This window comes from Peromyscus eremicus, chromosome 6 (assembly GCF_949786415.1).
Source record: "Peromyscus eremicus chromosome 6, PerEre_H2_v1, whole genome shotgun sequence".
NCBI classification, from domain to species: domain Eukaryota; kingdom Metazoa; phylum Chordata; class Mammalia; order Rodentia; family Cricetidae; genus Peromyscus; species Peromyscus eremicus.
In genome coordinates this window covers 16,760,202-16,782,569 of record NC_081421.1, presented here as the reverse complement: position 1 = coordinate 16,782,569, position 22,368 = coordinate 16,760,202, and the positions used below count along the sequence as shown (strand labels likewise).

General features: G+C 42.4%; 1 protein-coding gene across 2 annotated transcripts in view; it reads right to left on the bottom strand.

Moving 5' to 3' along the window:
• Nucleotides 1–22,368, bottom strand: part of Fgf2 (fibroblast growth factor 2) — a 63,832-nt gene that overhangs the window by 1,035 nt on the left and 40,429 nt on the right. For both annotated transcript variants that reach the window (XR_009379766.1, XM_059265262.1), the window contains exon 2: nt 17,103–17,206. Coding sequence is in view for 1 of the 2 variants with exons in the window: in XM_059265262.1 (XP_059121245.1) it covers nt 17,103–17,206 (104 nt within the window). In the remaining variant the exon portion in view is untranslated. The remainder of the gene's footprint in view (nt 1–17,102; nt 17,207–22,368) is intronic.

The window sequence follows — 22,368 nt, the reverse complement described above, 5'->3', positions numbered from 1 at the left end:
AAAGGCTTGGGAGAGAAAAGAAAAAGCGTGTAGACAGTCTGTGTGTGTGTGTGTGTGTGTGTGTGTGTGTGTGTGTGTGTGTATGTGTGTGTGTGTGTGTGTGTGTGCGCACGTGTGTGTGTGTGTGTGTATACATATGTATGTATATGTGTGTGTGTATATAGTTTTAAAATAATAAAGTCCTTTAAAAGGGAGTAAAGTCCTTAAAAAGGGAGTAAAGTAGTATTTTTAAAAGTCACATAAAGATGGAAAATACACAGAGAGTCTGGATCCTGTATGTTATTGTGTTGTCTTTAAATTTTTTTTGGCTGCTAAGAGACACTGGATTATGAAAGCTGCTAGATGAAACCAAACTTTATATTTTAAAATATCTTGACTTCAAAATGGAAGTCAAAGGTGTGTTGCTTTGTGGGAGAGGTTATGCTTTTATTTCCACAGAAAATGAGAGGCTATGTATTCATTCCAGGTTAGAGATGATCAGGTTTGATCAAGGAAGACCCCCTGAAAATCCTGGCTATAGGTATAAAGAAATAAACTTAGAAAAACTATAAAACAAGTAACAGATATTTTACCAACTCAAACATAAAACAAAAAATATCTTTTACTGACTTGTACACCCACATATTCTGTACTTATAATGTATGTAATGTATGTGACCTTAAAAGTTTATGTATTTTCAGAACAAGGGGACCAAACACTAATGAAAAGGGATAGCCCAGGTGATCCAGCCTCTCAGAGTGCCTCTGTTGCAGTTTCCTCAGAGTTCTGCAACCAAAACAGCTTCAAGGCTGTTGACTGAGATGATCCAGCCCCACAAACTACTCCAGCTAAAACCTAACAATTATCCTGATTTTCTTAAGTTTCTCCCAAAGACATCAGCACCCACAAATAGCAGGAAGTAGTCTAGAGAATGAAACCCACATTCCCAAAAGATGGATTATAAAAGTTTATTATCATTTAAAGGGGGTTGGTTACAAGTTGTTATTGGTCATGGTTTTTTTAAAAAAAGCTAAACAAAGGAGTAAAATTCAAAGATTTCTTTCTAAATGAAGAAAATGGGGATATAATATAAAAATGATAAAAGGACAGATTATTGAATATACCTTAATCCAAAAAATCAACTATTAATCTTATATATTTTATATTGGTGTGGATTTTAGTTTATTGATACAAATTTAAAGTTATTTTTGTTATACTGTATGTATGTGTCTACTCTTGTTTAGTGTATTGTGCTCATTTTAAAATGTAATTATAATTAAGAAATACAGATTAATAGTCATCTATAATAGTCAAACTTATAGTCATGTCAGGTATGTTTTCAAAGTCATACACAGATATTCTTAGATAGATAGATATGGTCTTCAAATACTTCAAAGACCTACAGAATATGGCATTTAATATGTTTAACAATCTTAAGGCTTTTTATGGCAGTGAGACATATCTCCTGGCAGCACCAGTTTACTTCAAAGAAGATAATGGGCATCAAAAAAACTCCATACAGAGTTTGGGTTTTTTTATGGCAAAAGCTGGCCATTTTGGCAAAGAAACTTCCCTTACCTCAATTACTGACAGTATACTGTCCAAACTGGACCAACAGGATACAAAAGAAAGCAACTGTCAAACTTTGCCAAGACAAAGTAGGACAATCCTTCAAAATACCCTGCTTCTCAGAAAAGTTTGTCAGATATGAGATATGCTAGGCCTGTCAGATATGTAGGCCAAAGATGGATACCCCAACATTACCAAAGAACTTTGGGTGACTGTCCAGGTAGCTAGATGTCCCTGTCGTTAGGCAACATTTCACCCTTCTGGAGTCTTTGCTGGAGTTAAAGACTAAATAATTCAACTTATAGTTTTGCTTAGTTATGATAAAAAGTAAATTAGATATAAAACTTTAGACTCACAAAGATAAGATAAATAATAGAATATTTTCTTTAAATTTACCAAATACAAATGGACTGGGTATTGTAACTTAGTTTTTACTTGATAACTGTTTTCGTTGTATATAATTTTACTATGTTAAAGTTAAAACCTTCCTCTTTTATTTAGACAAAAAGGGAGAAATGCTGTGGAATAATCCTTCTGTACACTGTAAAAATGTGTTGCTCTCGTTAATAAAAAGCTGATTGGCCAATAGCTAGGCAGGATTTTTGGGGCAGAGAGAATGCTGGGAAGAAGAAGGGCAGAGTCTGAGGAGTCTTAAGTCAGACACAGAGGAAGCAGGACTTGTAGAAAATGAGGTAGCAAGCTGTGAACCATGTGGTAGAATTTAGATAAGAAATAGGGGTTAATTTAAGTTGTAAGAGCTAGTTAGAACTCTCAGCTAAGTATTTATAATTAAAAATAAAATACTCTGAAACGGTGGATGGTGTGAGATTGACAATCACCAAATGCCAGTCAGTAAGAAAGAACAAAGTCTATAACATACTAGTTTCTGAAGAATATGCAATCTGGAACACACTGGTTTCTGGAGAATAAGCAATTCAGGATGTACTGGTTTCTTTTTGCTTACTTGTTCGTTTTTTTGTTTTTGATACAGGGTTTCTCTGTGTAGCCCTGGATGTTGTGGAACTCACTCTGTAGACCAGGCTGGCCTCAAACTCAAAGAGATCCACGTGCCTCTGCTTCTGAATGCTGGGATTAAAGGTATGCACCACCAACACCCAGCTGGATGTACTGGTTTCTGAGGAATAAGCAATCTAGAACATACTGGTTTCTGCAGTTTTCATTTTAAATAGGAAGAAGGAACGCTGCCTTTTAGTTTGTATTTGCCTGCATGAGAAACACAAAATGGCTTTCAGATATCTGGGTCTGGAAATAATGTTGTGAGCAATGGAGTCTAAAAAGCTATCACATTATTTAGGGAAATGTTCAGAAATTAACTTCACGGTGTCACCTTGGGCCATGGGGAATCAACTATTCACTTTAAAAGAAAACAGGAAAAAAATCACTGCCTTCTTAATAAGTATATATGTCACCCAAATGGTACTTATATAGAAAACCATATCCCTACCATGTGTGTTAAGACACAGTGGGCTCCCATTTTCTTTTTAGTTAACAATGTTAGACTGGTTCTTCCTCAATAATCTTGTGAATTACACATTATAAATTGTTTCCACTATTCTGAGAATTGACTGGCCATAAGATGTTTTGTGGCATGTTAAATGTCTGGCCATAAACCTATAACATATACATTTTCCATGATCATAAAAATAACTGCAAAATTCCACTTTCAATCACTTGCTCGCTTGGTATTATGAGACTACTCTGTCTTTAATCTGGGCCATTTTCATTCTCCTACAATGGGAGACTGAAAATATGGCCTGGCCATTATTACATTTTTACTTTGCAGTATCTCAGGGTTAGTTCCTGGTTTTTGACACCATAACATGGATATTTTTAAACATAACAAATAAATTCAAGATGTATAAATATATAAATATATGATTTGTATTAATAAGTATATTAGGTTCCACTTTAATATTTTTTGTAGATTTAGTTATTTTTATGTGTATGAGTATTTTGCCTGTATGTATGTATGTATGTATGTATGTATGTGCCCACAGAAGTAGAAAAGGGCATCAGATCCTCTGGAACTGAAACTACCAATGGCTGTGGGCCACATATGGGTGCTGGGAATCAAACTTGGGTCTTTTAAAAGAACAAATGCTCCTAACCACTCGCCATTTCCCTTCACTAATAAATACAGAATGGTATTTTGAAAAGTACTAGTGAATTTGGAATGCCATAGAGTACTACATACAATAATTACAAGAAGCCATTTGTCTTAATTACTTCTCTGTTGCTGTAAAGAGACACCACGACCAAGGCATTGTTGGAGTGGGTGAGAGCCAAGCAAGGAAGAGAGCTAAAATATTCCAGGTCATGGCTGAGACCCATGTTTCTTTAGTAGTATAACACAGATTCAGATGGCTAGATAGATATTTATACATATGTGTATAAAGTTAGTAATGTACAAATCTCTGACAGAGCTTGGAAGCAACAACAGCTCCAAAAGCAACAAGCACACTAATCATGTATGATTCCACTTTCTAATAAAAGCAATAAGATTCCTTGGAGTAATGTATCACTCCAGGTTACAATGGGGGATTTACATGTGTCTTGGTGCCCAAGAAGTGATGGAGTGCTCAAAATAAATACATTGAGAGGTATCAAGAGCCAAATGCAAGAGTTCATTTCAGCAACAAAATCAGTCTTTGGCTAAATACTTATAAAAATGATTGAATTGAAGAGTAAATGGTGAATAGACAAATTTCCAACATAAACTTTAAAAAATGTATCTAGGTAACACTCCCACCCTCAACGACATAAAACAAAACCACCATAGTCTACCCTATAAGAGTAATTTAAGCTGGGTGGTGGTGGCGCACACCCTTAATCCCAGCACTTGGGAGGCAGAGGCAGGTGGATCTCTGTGAGTTCAAGGCCAGCCTGGCCTACAGAGTGAGTTCCAGGAAAGGCACAAAACTACACAGAGAAACCCTGTCTCGAAAAAAAAAAAAAAAAAAAAAAAAAAAAGAGTAATCTATATAGTGATAACCTTTCTGCAACACACCATCCTCTAGGTGTGAACAGCTGCATGGTGGCATCCTTCCAGCAATATACCATCCCCTAAGTGTGAACAGCTGCATAGTGACTTCTTTATGATGCTCCATCCCTTAACAGTGAACTCTTGCTTAGTGACTCCCTTTCCAAGGAGAGGAAAGACTAACTTCAGAGTGGAGACACTCACTCTCTCAGCCAAATGATGAAGTCTGTACTTCTGTGGTTGTCCGCTCAAACTTTTAGAACTCTGTCTAGCCACAAGAAAAACACCAGGAAATCCCAAACTGGAGGATCCTAAAAATGACCGAATGTCAAAGTAATGAAAAATAAGGAGAGTCTAAGAAATGGTCACTGTCTAGAGGAAACTACAGAGACAGGATGACCAAAGCTGGCCCGGAATAGGATCTTCAGGAGAAAATTAAAGTGTTATAAGTCAGTATGGACTTTAGCTCCTGGTATCACAGGGTGACAGGCAGCCAGCCGCCCTAAATGGAGAAACATAGTGGGCTATCTTCCTGACTTTCCTGCAAACTTAAAACTATTATAAAAGCAAATTGTATTTTTAAGAAAAATGTATCCTGATGTGATTATTATACAGTATATACCTGCACCAGACTGTCTACCCTGAGTATGTAAAACTGCACGACAAAGACAAAACACAAGGAATGCAAAAAGACTAGCCCTAGAACTGCTAATGATACCCGAAAAGAACCCCTCCATCTGGAGGGGTGCCTTAGTGGATAAAGTGCTTGCTATGCAAGTATGAGGATGAAAGCTGAGGTACCCAGAACCCACATAAATGCCAGGTGGGAGTGGTGGCCACCTGCAAGCCCAGCACATGGGAGACAGACAAAGATTCCCCAGAACAAGCTGGCTAGCCAAACTAGCCCAAATCGCTCCAGATTCAGCAAGAAACCTTGTGTCTTAGTTATTGTTTCTATTGCTGTGATAACACACCATGATCAAAGGCAACTTTTGGAGCAAAGGGTTTATTTTAGCTTACAGTTCCATATTACAGTCCATCACTGAGAGAAGTCAGGAGAGGAATCTAGAGGCAGGAGCTGATGCAGAGGCCATGGAGGGGTGCTGCTTACCAACTCGCCCCCTCATGGCTTGCTCAGTCTGCTTTCTTAGAGTACTAAGGACCACCAGCCAAGAGGTAACTGGGCCCTCCCACCTCAATCAACAACTAAGAAAATATACCATAAACTTGTACATGGGCTGATCTGGTGGAGGCATTTTCTCAGTTAAGATTCCCTCTTCCAAAATGACTATAGTTTGTGTCAAGTCCACATGAACCTGCCAGGACACCCTGCCTTGATACATAAGGTGGTAAGTGGTCAAGGAAGATGACAGATGTCAACCTTGGGCCTCTACATGCACCTGCACAACCTTGCACACCATACCACCACTTCCATCACATATACATGTGCAGAAAATAATTTCTCCAGGGGCTGAATGTAATCTCTAGTTATAAAATAAAAGCAACTAATTGATTTTTAAGCTGTTTTTGAGTTTTTTTTATCTCCACCACCCACAGACACAAGCTGTTTATATGTATAGTGTATGTATGTCCCTTTAGTTTATGTCCTTAAAATGCATCATTCCTTAAGAGTGAACTGCTTTCCCAGCTGCTGCTGTTGCCTGCACAAGAGTCACACAAGTTAGTCAACATTCTAGGCAGGAGGTGGGAGGGGCTTACCAGCCTCCACCCCTAACTGACAGTTGATGGCTTCTAGGGGAGAGAATCAGTTTTCCTAAAGGGTGTGGCCTCTGATAGGTCAACCATGCTCCATCGTATGACCCCATACCCAGGAGTATATGAGCAGCATAAATTGAACTGAGTGAGTTTAAAAAAAAAAACAATATAAAGTTGGTAGGGGATGGGAAGGTGGGGATGGATCTTGGAGAAGTTAGGGGAAGGAATGGGGAATGAATATGATCAAAATATAAGGAATTCTCAAAGAATTAATAAAACTAGTATATTAATAAACTGCTATGTGGTGACATCTTTCCTATAAATTCCATGTGAAAATTTTGATTTAGTATATCTGTTGCAGCATCCATGCCTGCCACATAGTAAGTGATCAATAAATATCTGCTAAATTAATGAGCAAATAAAATAGGTTAAAGCTACACTGATGTTGCAGAATCTGAATAGGAGAGAAACAGGGCCAGAGAAATCCAACTTTGAGTTGAAATATGACTGTGGTTTAACTGTACTGACTACAGACTCTCTGAGGAAACTTAAAAGATGGCGCTTTCCAAGAGTCTAACTACCCTGACTGGACATTCATGACACAATGGCTTCCAGCCAGCCAGGCAGCCAGGGTTCCAGCTTTGCCTCACCCCCTAACTAATGTGCACAGTTTCTGACCAAGTTCTGTCCCTTCTCTAGGCCTCACTGGGCCATATGAGCTCCACAGTTAGAAAAGACTGTGACACAGCAAGATGCCCCGCGGCTTCCCAGCGCCTGCCTCCCCTGTTTGCACGCTGGCTCTGGTCCTCAGCTCAGTTTTAGGTTTGAACCTTAGGGCCACTTGCCCATGCTCTGTTTTCTGAGTTGTTTACTCATTTACAGTACTTTGATTTCTGCAATTTTGGCTTATGAAGGAGTTTGCTCAATAGGAATCTCAAAATGCATTTGATTGTACCACTTCTGAGAATTAAAAACAGATGTGATGTAAGTATTCATGTTGAGCATTTCAGAACCAAATAAAAACCACAAATGGGCAAAGTTAAGAGCCAATGTGGTATCAATCTTATAAAAAGGCTGTGGAGAATTGTTGGAAATGGCTTCTAAGGGCAGTAATTCTCACTTGGTCATACTTTCTGCATTCAATATAACATTTCATCTCTTTACAGTGATGCAGCTTTTTTTTTAAAGCTATTTCTGACAAATTTGATCAGTGCAGACTTTCAAGTATACTGAACCCTAAAACACTCTTTCCCTACTTTTCTATGTTGTAGAATTTATTTCTCTGTTAAAACCCCTCAAATAGGTCAAGTGGTGGTGGCAGCAGCGGCATATGCCTTTAATTCTAGCAGTCAAGAGGCAGAGGCAGGTAGCTCTCTAAGTTCAAGGCCAGCCTGGCCTATAGAGTGAGTTCCAGGGCAGCCATGGATACACAGAGGAAACTTTGTCTCAAATAAAGTAACAAACAAACAAACAAACAAAAACAAAACAAAAAGAAACTGAGTAAGAAGCCTGTCCTCTATCAAAGAACTCCAACTCCAAACTCCAAATACAGGTCTTTGCAGTGAGGTACAGCTACTGTTTGGACACTTGTATTCCTTAGCTTTGAAAAGAGGAAAGTGCCGGGCGGTGGTGGCGCACGCCTTTAATCCCAGCACTCGGGAGGCAGAGCCAGGCGGATCTCTGTGAGTTCGAGGCCAGCCTGGGCTACCAAGTGAGTCCCAGGAAAGGCGCAAAGCTACACAGAGAAACCCTGTCTTGAAAAACAAAAACAAAAAACAAAAAACAAAAAAAAAAACAAAAAAAAAAAAAAAAAAAGAAAAGAGGAAAGTCTCTTTAAAAAATGTTTTCAAGAGCTGGAGAAATGCTGGTAAAGTGTTTGCCATGTGAGCATGAGGAACTGAGTCTGAGCTCAGACTCACATTTAAAAAGCCTTTCAATTGACAGGCATGATAACACATGTCTTTAAGCACAGTACTTAGGAGGCAAAGGCAGGTGGATTTCTGTGAGTCAGAGGCCAGCCTGGTCTACATAGGTAGTGCCAGGCTATTCAAGGCTACATAGTAAGACCCTATCTTAAAAAAATAAAAATAAAAATAAAAAAAGTAAAAAAAGCATGATGTCATGTGTATGCAATCCCAGCATTGGTGAAGTGGAGATCAAGGACCCTGGGGCTTTCAGTTCAACCACCTTAGCCTACTTGGCAAGCTCTAGCAAGAGATCCTGTGCAAAACAAACAAACAAACAAAAACAAAAACAATAATGGCCTATTGACTCCAGTTCCAGGAGATCAGATGCCCTATTGTGGCCTCCTTAGGAACTACACACATGTAGTACACATACAAACAAGCCGTCACACACATGTAAATAAAAAGAAATTTGAAAAAGTAAAGGCACAGCATTTGAAGAACAATACCAAGGTTGAGCTCTGACCTCAACAGCATGTGTATCCACACATATGAGAACACACGCGCACACACACACACACACACACACACACACACACACACGCACACACGTTTTTAACTCATGAGCAATCTTTAACCTAGTGCTTTCAGACCACTATCCTGTAAAGGTGCTACAGTACACACCAGTCCTTTCTTGTACCTTCAACCGGCAGTAAAGTCAGCACAACTCTCTGAAGTTGTCTCCAAGAGGATGAGTGTTTGGGAACCACTACAGGAATCACAGAGTGGGTGTTAGGTCCCAAAGAAACTCAAGACAAATGGCCAAGGAGCCTATTAACATATCAGAATGGACCCTGACTACCAGGCTCCCTCTGTACCAGATACCTGTTACAGAGTCCTGGCTCCTCTCGGCACTTCTCACCCCACTCTAAACCTCTCCGGCCTCTGAGCTTTCCTTCCCTTGCCCCAGCTTCTCTTTTATATAACCCAGCCACTTCGCCCGTGTGCTCGATCTTGACCTCTTGGCCTCCTTCCGGGTTCTCTCGGTCCTCTGCTCTTGGCTCCTGATCCCCTCACTTGCTCCCCTCGCTCTTCTCTTCCTCTCTTGCTCTCTCTCCCCTCCCTCTCCTTGAGTGGCTTGGTCTATTCTGCTGGGCATGTTCAGTCTGGACTCTTGAAGATGCCTCTGGCTGTTCTCTCCTTGTATCTACAATAAACCTTCTCTACTATACCTAGAAGCGGTCATGTCCTCCTTTTCATTCAATGGGTGACATTCACAGCAATCCTGTGTGCCATTACATACGGAGTGATGTGGGACCAGCTAGAAGGTGGGCAGACTTCAGCCTGGGCAGGCACAAGCTTACAAACAGCTTCTCTAGACATGAGGGACATCCAGATCCCCAAATGATGGCTCCTGATCAGCACACTGGAGTTCCTCCAGAAGTCACTACTGTTGACAGCTCAATCCTGGCAGGTCTGACTCAGGGAGAAAGGCCCTTTGGTATGGCCATCGGCACCTCTCCTGCTGTGAGGTACAGCACTCACTTCTTCAAAGAATGACAGCCCACCCTGACCAGCGGAGAAGAGGGTGAGAATGCACGGCAGCCAGTCAGCCGAACTGAATGCTGAGGCCAGAGATTAGCTCGTGACTTGGCAGGACTGGGCCCTCTAATGGGGGCTGGAACACATACCAGCTGTTGCCACAGCTGATCTGGCTGGTGCCCTCCTCAGAAGAGCCGGCAAATCTTGAACTGTCCGTGTGTGTGTGTGTGTGTGTGTGTGTGTGTGTGTAACAGTTGGGCTTTGTCCCAGCTGAGAGTTTGTGACAAATGTCTAAATTTTCCTAAACTGACTCTTCCTCTATCAACTTGGTGGCAATCTGTTGCATCATGAAGAGTTGGCATGCACTAAGGGGATAGAAATCCAGTGAGACTCAGCAGGGCAGGATGGCCTTCACCTTGCAACACTGTCTTCTTTGCTGAGGAAGGGACTGGAAACATTGCCTCATTTTTTAGTACATTATGAAGCCTGACACCTATTTGTCAAGAGAAAAGGTCAGAAAATGAACAGCTCCATTTCCACCTCTATCATCTTTAACTTCTTTCCTCTCTTTTGTAACCCAGTCACCACAGAGATGGCAGTGGGCAGGTGGGCAACTTCCATCTCGGAGCTCTTGACAACCACGGTACTTTCTAATCATTGCAGAGGGACCAGCCATCCAGCTTATGTTCGCGAGACCAGTTCCTTTCCTGATTGCCATATAGGCTCCCTGTGATCCAGTCACATCCCTGTGAGACGTTCACTGAGCCAGGTTAAAACAAGAGAAAGGATGGAGCCTCAAGGCTACAGGGCTAGTGCAGTCCACAGCCAGTTATGACCCAAACAAAGCAAACACTGCTTGGATTTTGGTGGTGTCCAGATAGTCTGCAGTTCCTTTCTCAGGCACAAACCCTGACCCACATGTGGCCCTGTGACTATGGAAAACTGCAGATAAAGCCTAGGAGGAATGTCCTCCAGCACAAAACATGGCCACAAGGCAGGAAGGAAAACTCAGATAAAGGAGGAAAAGATGGTTTGCTCAAGGGTCGCTTGTGGTGCTCTCTCTAGCAGCTAGCCACGCCATATAAGAGCAGCAGTGGGAAACATAAGCAGTACTCATTCTTAAAGTGAACCCAGAGCCTTGTGCCTCTGTCTGCCATTACCCTCCTTCCCGGGTCTCTGTGATGCCCACAGTTGTTCTGGCCATAGCAGTGTGTCCTCTTCAATCTGATTAGCCTCTGCACCACTCCTAGGCTCCTCTAAGCCACTCTGCAACGCTGTCAGTGTGCTCTCACCCAGAATCAAACCCTACTGGCCTTGGAACTCTGCAGCCTCACAGTGAGCATGCTTAGCATGATGTAAGACTTGAAGGCAGGCCTGGCTGTTTGCCTTTCCAGCCTTCTTTCATTCATTTTATTGTGTTTTGTCCTTTCCACTTCACACTCCGGCTGTGGTGAGCACTTATAATTTTAGAGATGTGCTAAGTGGCCTCTTGTATTCACAGCTTCGGCTCTACCTCTGCCTGGGATCCTTTTCACTTAACACCCCACATAGAAGTCACCTCCCTAAATTCTACACAAGCTGGCCCCTTTCTTCCCTAAATTATTCCTCACACCATAATACTTCCAACCTTCTTGTGTATGTATACTATACATATATATGAAATACAGAAGGAACCCAATAAAGTACCCCCACACTACACCAATACTTCCTCTGCCTTCCTTTACAGTGGACCCATTAGGGGCAGAGAACACATGATACTCAGCTCTCTAAGGCTGCTGTCTAACACATCTGGCATACTGTACACTATGAGCATGGGCTACTCTTATAGAGGGTCTTACAATGCTTTTAGTTACTAAATGAAGTTATGGGCCTTGCACACAACTTTGTCAATTATCCTGCCAAGTCCATCTTGTAGTGATTTGGAGCCAATGTGAATGCAGAATGCTTGGCCTTGACCTCACATGTACTGTGTGTCCCTCCCTGAGTCCTAAAGTCTATGAAATGCAGAGAATGCTATTACCTAGGTGTCACACCAACTCCAGTGTCATCCGTGTGACATAAACAATTATGTCTATAATAGCGGATGGGAGATACGTGTCCAGGGGACTAAGCTCCCTGGAGGTCTCTGGCAGAGAGACGTGCTTCACAGATCATGAGCTCCCTGGGCTATGGGTTCTGTATAACTGCTTTTCTGATAATATTCTAATTAATCTATAAAGCCAAAATTAACGAATGCTTTGGTTGTGAACTATGGAGGAAATAGGAAGCTGGACATGAATCTTAATCAGATATAGCAGAATGAGCTATTTTTTAAAGACCCCAAGCCGCTAGATAAAGAAAGTATAAAGGTTCAGGCACTTCTAGGAAATGAACACTCACCCACTAGGAATCCTTTAGGAATCCCAACTGAAGTGATTTATGGTAGAAAACATTATCTCATAGGAGGCAAATGGTGGCTCCCTCTGTTAAGGAAGTTCAGCATGGGAAACTTAAGGACTACAGCAGAACCCCTTCCCCTTACAGGTGTAAAAGTATAAGAGTCCATATTTCAGCAGGTAAAAAGGTTTTATATTAGAAGAGATATGTGGTGGAAGAACTGAAGAAAGACTTAGAGAGGGTCTGCAGCATCCAAATTGGCTAAGTGGGTCATGAGAACCAGAAAAGTAGAAGTGCATAATAAACTAGATAAGATGAAGGACACCGCTGCAACCACAAAGAAGTCTACACAAGTCTAGGGACTGTACTAAGTTTAAAAAACACAGACTGCTCTTTGGGTCATAAAGTTCTTGTGGGTAAAGGGATATGTGTAGCGCCAATTAATAACTGTGTGCTTGCTTTTTTTTTAAAGATGATGTGATTAAATTATTGCCAAACTCTCGTTGTTCCTTGTATGACTAGATAGTTTTCTTTTCTGTATATAAACTACTGATTTACAGAAATAAAATTACAGCAGATTCAAACCACTTCTGAATGTGTTGTCTGTCTGTCATTCGCCGAATCCTTGCCTTCCTGACTACCTAAGCCCTGGTTCCCCTACGGTTGTGGTACCCACAATGGGCCAGTCCGTGACACCTAGGGGAATATGAAGATTAAGTGATGCACATAAAACCTGAACAAAGACTCAGTACCAATGCTAGTAAAGAACTGCACAAAGCAAATGAAAGAAAGCTGTGGAGGCCCACAGGGATTACCTAGTAAGATCTGAGCTTGCTTTACCCAGCAGGGCTGCATAAGGGGATGATTTGACCATGCGCATGGTTACCAGGTGTTTGGAAAGGTCTGCACTTGGCTGTGCAGTATGCTTTGATCTAGCAAGGGGGAGGTCTTTTGCCCCACCCCTTGGCATTGTTATAAAAAGCCCTTTTGAAGAAACAGAAGGGGCCGCTGGATATTGGTCCAGGTCCTCCTGAAGCTATCCTGTGTTTCTGTCTGTCTCAATCTCTGCTATCTTTCTATGTATGAGTTTCTCATCCCTCTCTCCTCAAGAGTACCCTGGGTAAAAGTGGGAGCTGGCCTCCACAGGTGGAGCCTGGACTAGGGACGTGGGGAAAGGAGAGTAGGAGGCATTGCAGAAGCAGTGGGACATGTCCAGTTATGAAATATGAAAAAGTAAAGGCGATGGTATTCTGTCTTGGAGAGTAAAACTGTATATAGATAAAGCAGCTGAAGAAAAGGCGAAACAAGTAGTAGAAGTCACGCTGCAGCAAGTGTCTCTGTCTAGGTTTCTCTCTTTCTTAATTTCTATCTATTAAAATTAGGAAAAATATAGGGCTTAGATATAGGTATATAGTGTAGGAAAAAAACTTAGGGTAATGTAGAAAGTCAACAAGTACAGAGGAGCTGTGTCCTTGGTTTTCCAACTGTGGAACTCTGGATGCAAACTCCTGGGGGAGAATTGAAGTCAAAATGCAAAAATACTATGAGGAAAACAGGATGGAACAGATTCCTGTGGAGGCTTTTGGCCTGTGGACAGCTTAGATCTGAGTCCTGAGCAGCAGAGAGAGAATTTTCCCTGAGGTGGACAAGAGTGAGACAAAACCCTCTGCTCCAGAGCCACTGGACAAAAACGCTTGTTGGTAACATCATACCATCAGGGTCAGTTTCCTTTTGGCCATGAAGCCGAGTTTAAGGAATGAAAGTCTTGGGGAAAACTTAGTAAGTTCTCTTACTCAAAAAATTGGAAGCTTTTCAGGTCTCTTTTCCTTCTGTAGAGGCAGAATTAGACTCACCTGGAGGGAACATCTATCAGAATGGGAGAATCACCTACAATTGTTCTAGCACAAAAATCCCCTGGAGCATTGCAAGCCCTCAATGTTAGAGCTGTGTCTCCTCTTCAAGCCAGCATTCAGAAAGCAATTAGTGGAGGGCCAGGAAGTAGGCACCTCTGAGTTTGAGTGTGTTCTGGGGACACCAAAGTCCCTGCAGTCACCAGGAAGCATCCCCAAGGGCAGAGCTGTGGGGAAAAGCTGCTGGCTGACAAGACACCAGGGGGATAAGCCCTGGTGTGGAGAGGGTAGAGGAGGCTTTGAAATTCTCCCTGCAATGAAAACAGCAGGGCTTAAGTCCCTAGTAGTAGCTGCAATGGCAGCACAGGGAAAAGCTGAGGCTGTGTTTGGCCATACAAACAAGGCAGAAATGGACGCAAGCCCCTACCACCAGAACAGAAAGTGGCTAGCAGAGAGCCTGAGCAGCAGTAGCATTGTCAGGGACTCTGCATCTGAGGGGAGGAGACAAGCAGGGACAAAGGAGATCTATGGGGGGGGGGAATCTCTCTGAAAAAACTCTTGTTTCATTTTTTTATTGACCTGGTGAGGTGGGGAAGAGAGGAGGGAGCGAAGCCCCAAGGGATTTTTGTTTCTGGTACCAAGTGCTGGTCTGTACATGTGCGCAGGCAGCTGTAACCAGCTGTGACCCACTGTGGCAACAATGTCAGATGGAGAGTTTGATTAGAGAGGTGCACCTGTCAAACAGTAACGCAGATGTCCTAATGAGAGCTCAGAAAATAAAAAACCTCCCATAGCAAAGAGCAAGAGCTTGATCTTGATTTTCAGTCCAAATACTGACCATGTAAACAGAGCCAGGAGTGCAGCAGCAGCAACTGGCCATGGCTGGGTTTTCTCCCTGACTCAGAAGGGCTGCTTGAGAACAGTAGCTCATAGCAGATGGGTGACATTCAGCCATGCAGCATGAGGTAGGAGAAAGGGACTCAGAATGCCAGGGTCTCTAGGCAGGCAGGCCCAGAGAAGGGAGGCACAGACAGATTGGGACAGTAAAAAAGCTGAATGAAGCCAGAATCCAAAGTCACACAGTTTCTGTTTGCTGGCTGAGTAGAAAGCTTAGAAGCCTTAACTCCTGAGGCCTGGAAACAGATGAACAAAGCTTGCCTGTTAGGAGGCAATTAAAATGCTAATGCCATCTGTCAAGAAGCTTTCAGACCCATTAGAAAAGCAAGAGAAAGTGGTCAGTACATTGGGAAGTTGCTTTGGGTATGGAAAAAGCTTAAGGGTGAATAAAGAACTTGAGTTGTCCTTGAGATGCAAGAGAGGGAACCACTGGCCTAATAGAAATCTATCAAAGACAAGGCATCATTGAAAGAGCTCATGGCAGTCTTAAGATGCAGCTTCAAAAACTTAAAAAGGGGAAAATTAATTGTACCCTCAGTCATCAAATGAAGCTTGGTGGCTGCCTGAACATTTGGTATGATGTGTAGAATAGAGGAATGTCAGCTCTGATACCATAGCTGCTGACATTCCTCCAGAAAAACTGAAATGAAATAGAGCCCAGAGCCACACCGCTTCTAGCACCAAATTAACACATGGCCCCTTTAAGAGGTTTCCTGAGTCTTACCAGTGGAGCAGAAAAGGGGCTTGGTTACTATGGTAACCATCCTCGCCCTGGAAGCAAGGTTCCCAGGAAGGACTGCCAAAAAGTGCTGCTAGAGCTAGGAGTGAAGTTTCAGTAGTGCTTTGTTTGAATTGTGGCACTCAGGGGAGCTGCAATGAGTAAAGGAACAGCCCCGTGGCTAGTGACTATCTGCCATTGTGTACCCTTCTGCCAGTTCCAGAATGGCTGGAATGGCCCAGCAGGAAAGGTGGCTTTGGGGGAGTGGCATTGTCCTCAGTGTTACAGCCCCCTAGAAACAGCACTCACCCATTCCCAGGGTCAAGGGAGCTGGATACAATGACTCTAGGGCCATTAACGAATTAGGCTCTGGTTTCAAACTGTCAGTTGAAAAACTGACTCTGAACTCCGAACTTCAAAAATGAAACAGTTTTGAGTTCATCTGAAATTTTAACTGTGGTGACTCATGAGTCATGTACTCTCTTGTCTTGTTAGAAGAAAATGTAAATAGTTCAGTTAAGAGGTCTTTTAGATGTTTGCTTAAGTTTGCTAAGTAGTCCTATAGAGTTTGCTTTTGAATGTAAGTTTGTAAGAAGTGTAACTATGTATAGTAAATATTCATCTCAGTTGTAAATATGTATAGTAATGTTCATACTAGAATTATGTTGATATTAATGAACCATGGTTTGGTAAAGCTAAGGGAATCTTTAAGTTTGATACAGTTTATTTGATGTGTTTGCATTAAGAGTTTATTGATTTAAAAAAGTACTTGGAACAGCTAAGCTGTTATAGACATCTTAAAAAAGATTCAAAAAAAGAACATTCCATCTTTATCATCCTCCAATCCTTTACTGGGGTGTGTGGCAGCCTAGGGATCGCTGTGATTGTTCCAACTGATTGCAAGCTCTTAGTAGGGACCTGAGTCAGATCTAAATTAAGCTCTGTACCCCCTCCTGCCAGAGGCTGGTAGTCAGAGATGGGCAACGCTCTTCTTGCTGGCTTCCAACCTAAGACAGAGAGAGTACACTTGGTGGAAAGTGTATCTCCATGACCAGTAAGGTTTGTCAAGCAGAAGAAGATGACCTAAAGCAGACACAGTATCTGGGGATCTGAGGAGCTTTATTATATTAAGTTTTATTATATCAACCTTTATTATATTAAGAGGGGAGACCTGTGGAGGTCCAAAGAAGTTTCCTAGTGAGATCTGAGCTTGCTTTACCCAGCAGGGCTACATAAGGGGATGACTTGACCACATGCATGGTTACCAGGTGTTTGGAAGGCTCTGCACTTGGCTGTGCAGCTTTGATCTAGCAAGGGGGAGGTCTTTTGCCCCGCCCCTTGGCATTGTTATAAAAAGCCCTTTTGAAGAAACAGAAGGGGCCAGTGGATATTGGTCCAGGTCCTTCTGAAGCTATCCTGTGTTTCTGTCTGTCTCAATCTCTGCTATCTTTCTATGTACGAGTTTCTCATCCCTCTCTCCTCAAGAGTACCCTGGGTAAAAGTGGGAGCTGGCCTCCCACAGAAAACCCCTTACAGAAAGCATTACTCACGGAAGCCAGCAGCCGTCCATCTTCCTTCATAGCAAGGTACCGGTTTGCACACACTCCTTTGATAGACACAACCCCTCTCTCTTCTGCTTGGAGTTGTAGTTTGACTGTAAACAACAGAGACAAATTATCTTTAGGGCACCAGAGAGCAAAGAGGCAGCCCAATACAGAATACACACAAACACACCACAAACACACACACATACACACACACACACACACACACACACACCACACACACACCCCATATCACACAATACACACAACATACATACACAAACACATCACACACCACACAAACACACACACACTACACACACACCACAACACACACACCATACACACAAACACATTACACTACACACACAATACATACACACACCACAAACACACTACACACACAGACATACACACTATACACACACAAAACACACACACCACTCACATATCACACACAAACACACACATACACCACACGTCACACACACACAAACACTCATATACTACACATACAACACAACACACACATCACACACACAACACACACATAACACATCACACATACAAACACACACACACACACACACACACACACACACACACACACACACACACACACCTGCCTACCAAGGTGCTGATTCAGTGTGCAGATCAGCAAGGTATAGAAGGAGCTGGGTGGACATCACTTGAACTTAGCTAGAAAGGAGGGGATGCAGAGCCCTCATGCCACGCCCAATCTGCACAGAGGACAGAGGATGGAAAGGATGGAGAACAATTACCCTTGCTGGCCTCATTTGGCCCTGTTCACCATTCATGTTTTTGAACAGTTACATATTCCACCCCTGGGCATATACCCAGAAGGCTTTACACCCTCCCACAGAGAGACTGGCACGTCCATGCATAAACTGCAGTTCTACCCACTACAGCAAGGGAACTGACCCAGCCCAGGTGTCCTCGACAGACAAATGGATATTACTCTTCTGTAAAAAAAGAATCATGAAAATTTCAGGAAAACAGGCAGAGTTTTGAAGTATAATATTAAGTAAGGTGGCCTAAACTCAGACGAGAACAAAACTCCCTGTTCTCCCTCACATGCAGATCCTAGTCTCTAACATATAAGTGTATATATACAAACAGGAGCAAGCGTGGGCATAGAGTGTACAAAGAGGAATGAGAGGTATTAGGTGAGGAGGAAAGACAGAACGCAGGTAAAGGATGCACGGGACACCTAAGATGATAGAAGGCTAAGTTTTCTAGTTTCAGTTCTGTCATAGTTTTTTCCTGTGGTAGATGTGTGAATAAAAACGCAGCTGATAATGAACATGTAAGACTCTAAGCAACGCTCCCTGGCTTCAGAATGGCCATCCTAACCATAAAGAGTTCACTGAGTTTGGACTGGGAAAGCACTCGAATGCCTTTCTTAAACCAGCCAAGTGATGGTTTTATTTATGAGTTAGTTAGAAAAAGTTTTGGTGTTTTTGTTTTTCATAAAATAAATGTATTTTAGGGCTACATGGGAACGAGGACATTTGTAAGATGTCTGTGCAACTGCTTAAACATTCTTAAAGTCGTGTTTGGCCAATTTTTCACAAATAAAGAGCAATCCAGTCCACAGCTGTTCCTGGAGCCGTCTTCCTGGCTTCCTCACATCTTCTTTCTACCTTACCTTTCCATTTTCCAATGCATTATCTTTCCTTTTGAGGGACTTTCTGTTTAGCTATTCTTATTTCATAATTATCTTGCGGAAGCCCAACATGGTTACACAAGATTCACTCATACAGTGTGACCTACCACACTACATTAATATTAAGAGACTTCAGGAAAACAAAACCACATATTACCTGAATATCGTGATGTGGACAAAAATTTATCTAATTAATTAAAAGTAAAATGAAGTTAAAAATTTCTATTTTGCTATTTTGAGGGAGCATTTACCTGCTAGGATAACCTTCCCCAAAATGTATTTTGGATAACAAATGTTACCTAAAGACAAGCACTGAATGTTGTCATTCTGGCCCACCCCTCAAGGACCTGCTCTGTATCTTGATGTAAAGCTCCTTTAAGAGGACAAAACTCCTCCCCCTCCTTCATCCCCTTTCCCTCTCTCTTCTCCATGAGGCTGCCTGCACCTCTGCTTTTCTCTCTCTCTCTCTCTCTCTCTCTCTCTCTCTCTCTCTCTCTCTCCCTCCCTCCCTCCTATTATAATAAACTTCCCACGTGTATGCTGTGTCTGCACAGTGTGAGTGACTTTCCACACCACAGCCCACCGCTGTGTCTGCATCACTTGCCTCCTTCACCCACCAGACACCCTGGCCCAACCCGCCAAGGCCTCCTGCACACTGTATCATTACACTGAAGCCAAACAAACTTTGTGAATTCTTTTTGTTTTTGTTTGTTTGTCAAGACAGGGTTTCTCTGTGTGTAGTCCTAGCTGTTTTGGAACTCTTTCTGTAGCTCAGGCTGGCCTTGAACTCACAGAAATCCACCTGCCTCTGCCTTCTAATTGCTGAGGTTAAAGGTGTGTCCACCACCACCACCCGGCAATTTTGTGAATTCTTAACAAAACCCAAAGCATGACAAAATACTGACAGAAGCAAATTAAAGGAAGAAAGGTTTATTTTAGCCCAGGGTTTCCGGCATGCAGTCCATTGCAGCAGGAAGGCATGGTGGGTGGTTCAGTGGGAGCGGGACAATGTGGCAGCACACCTTCCATCTTGGTAGATCAACAGGACCAGAAACAGGGCCAGGGCCAGCAGAGTCCCCAAACAGCACCCAGCTGGCGACAGGACAGTCAATAGGCAAGCCCATGAGGCCCCTTTCAAACTCAGAATAATACCCAGCTTTACTGCCAAACTTCTCACAACTTTGCCCAGTAAAACCTATGATGTCAGTCATTATAACAGGGTCGAGTACAGAGTGTTCAACAAATGTGTTTGGTCCCAGAAAAAAAGGAAGTCATTAAGTCCTCTAGTACAAATAGCCCATGGGTCCATCTGGGCACTACCCACAGGAGTAGAAAAACTTGATGAAAGTTCAAAATTTTGGAAGCCAATGCAATGTAATTGTCAGGTAAATTTAATTTCCCTACAGTTACAAGTAGTTAAGGAAACAACACAGAACAGCTTCTGAAAGACTCTAAAATAATTATTAAAATTGCTAGATATGACTATGTTGCAGTGATTATATCACACTGTTTTTCCTATCAGGAAATAATTATATACATGAAATGAGATCTAATATAAGAGATTAGTATTAAAATACTCTGACAATGCAAGTGCCTATGGAGTAGGTAGGATAAGTAAAACACAATGGATGTGTTTCAAATCTATGTGAAACATGATATTTCATGATTCTATTCTATCTTATGTATGTTTGAGAATTCACATTAAAAAATAAGAGTTCTGCTGGGCATGTCATTTCCAGCTCTCTTTGTGCAAGTCACCCCCGGCTCCCAAGACCATTGGCCTAGTAAAGGACAGTTACCCGGGCCAAACTCTTCTACTGAATTTAAAAGATAATATAAAATGAAGAGAACACAATCAAAACACAGAACCTAAACAAACAGTGGGAAATCCACACTAACACTGGGAAAAGCAAAGGAGCTAGATTTTAGTACTATTATGTGCCAGTCACCAGGCCAGATCCAAGGTACTCCAGAATAGGTGACCTGTGAAGATGCAGGCCTCTCTAGCTTGTGTTGTGTGCAAGGCCATGGCAGGTTACACAGCCTGTCACCAATCCTCCCCTCTGCTCCGGTCAACAAGCTCTCCCTTAGTTCCACCTCACCCTTCCTAAAGTTCATTTACAGTTCCAACAGTGACTATGGCATTAATGTGTGGATACATCAGTGTTAGCCTCAGGGTGAAGGTCATCATTCACGGTCCTTTACAGACCTCTCAGGTGACACGTGCCTGGATGCTGTCAGCCATTTACCCACTAAGCAGTGGGCATTAATTGTAGGGGCTTAAAAAAATAGGGTCAGATATGTCATAAAGGCACTCAAACTGAAATATATTAATTTCATGCACAGTTGATCTATTCTCAGAAGCTGATGCACAGCCATGATCATCTCTTTTACCCAAAGGTGATATCTGCCTTTGTCCTTGATGATGAAATACGTTTCTTGGATACAGCAGAAAAATAAACCTTGTTTCCTAACCCTACCTGTAAGTCTGTGTCTTTTAATTAGGGAATTGAGACCGTTAATATTGAGAGTTATCAATAAGCAGTGTTTCCTGATTCCTGTTATTTTGTTGTTACGGTGAGGGTGGAAAGATACAGGCAAGTTGAAAGTGAGAATAGATGGGGAAAATGTGAACTCCTTAGCACATGCTGGTGTGGCAACACATGACAACCCAGACCAAAGCAAGAGGTCCAAGCAGAGGTGACCAGCACTGTCCACAGTGGCACGAGGTCAGGCGTTTTATACAGGTAGTGTATGGCAGAAACAGAAGCTGACACAGAGAATAAATGCATCAATAATATGGCATTATCGATATGCTTGGCCTTTTAGATAGGGTAGACATCACATAATATATCCTTATCCTGTTAGCACCAAAATCATTTGTTTCAACAGGATGTGTAAAAATACTAACCCCACCAGTATGGCATGCCATCCTTACTGATGTGCCCACTGTACTTGCATGGTCCAAATACATGATTCTCCCCAAGAAGTTTTTTTCTTAAAATCAACATGATACTCAGTGACATTGAAGGCTGAGGAAATGCTGTCAGCAAAAGAGCTTAACCTAACATAAGGACCTGAGCTCCAACACCAGAACCCACATATAAAGTAAGGCATGGTGCTATGTCCTTTTAATCCCAGTCCTGGGGAGCAAGAGACAAGCAGACCCTTGGGCTCCATGGCCAGCCAGCCTACTTTACCCAGTAAGATCCAAGCCAGTGAGAGACTGTCTCCAAAAAAGATGAGAAAACAACTCATAGCAGAAAAGATTATAATTTGGCTCATAGAGTCAAAAGATTGAGTCTGTTGATGTTCCAGTGTGAATTTCTGTCGCTGTCATAAAACACGGACCAAAAACAACTTAGATGTGGTGGTTTGAATAAGAATGGGCCCCAGAGGCTCATAGAATTGAGTGCTTGGTCACCAGGGAATGGCACTACTAGGAGGTATGGCCTTGTTGGAGGAAGTGTATCACTGGGGGTGGGCTTTGAGGTTTCAGAAGCTCAAGCCAGGCCTGGTGGCTCACAGTTCTCTTTCTGCTGCCTGTGGATCAAGATGTAGAACTCTCAGTTACCACTCCAGCAC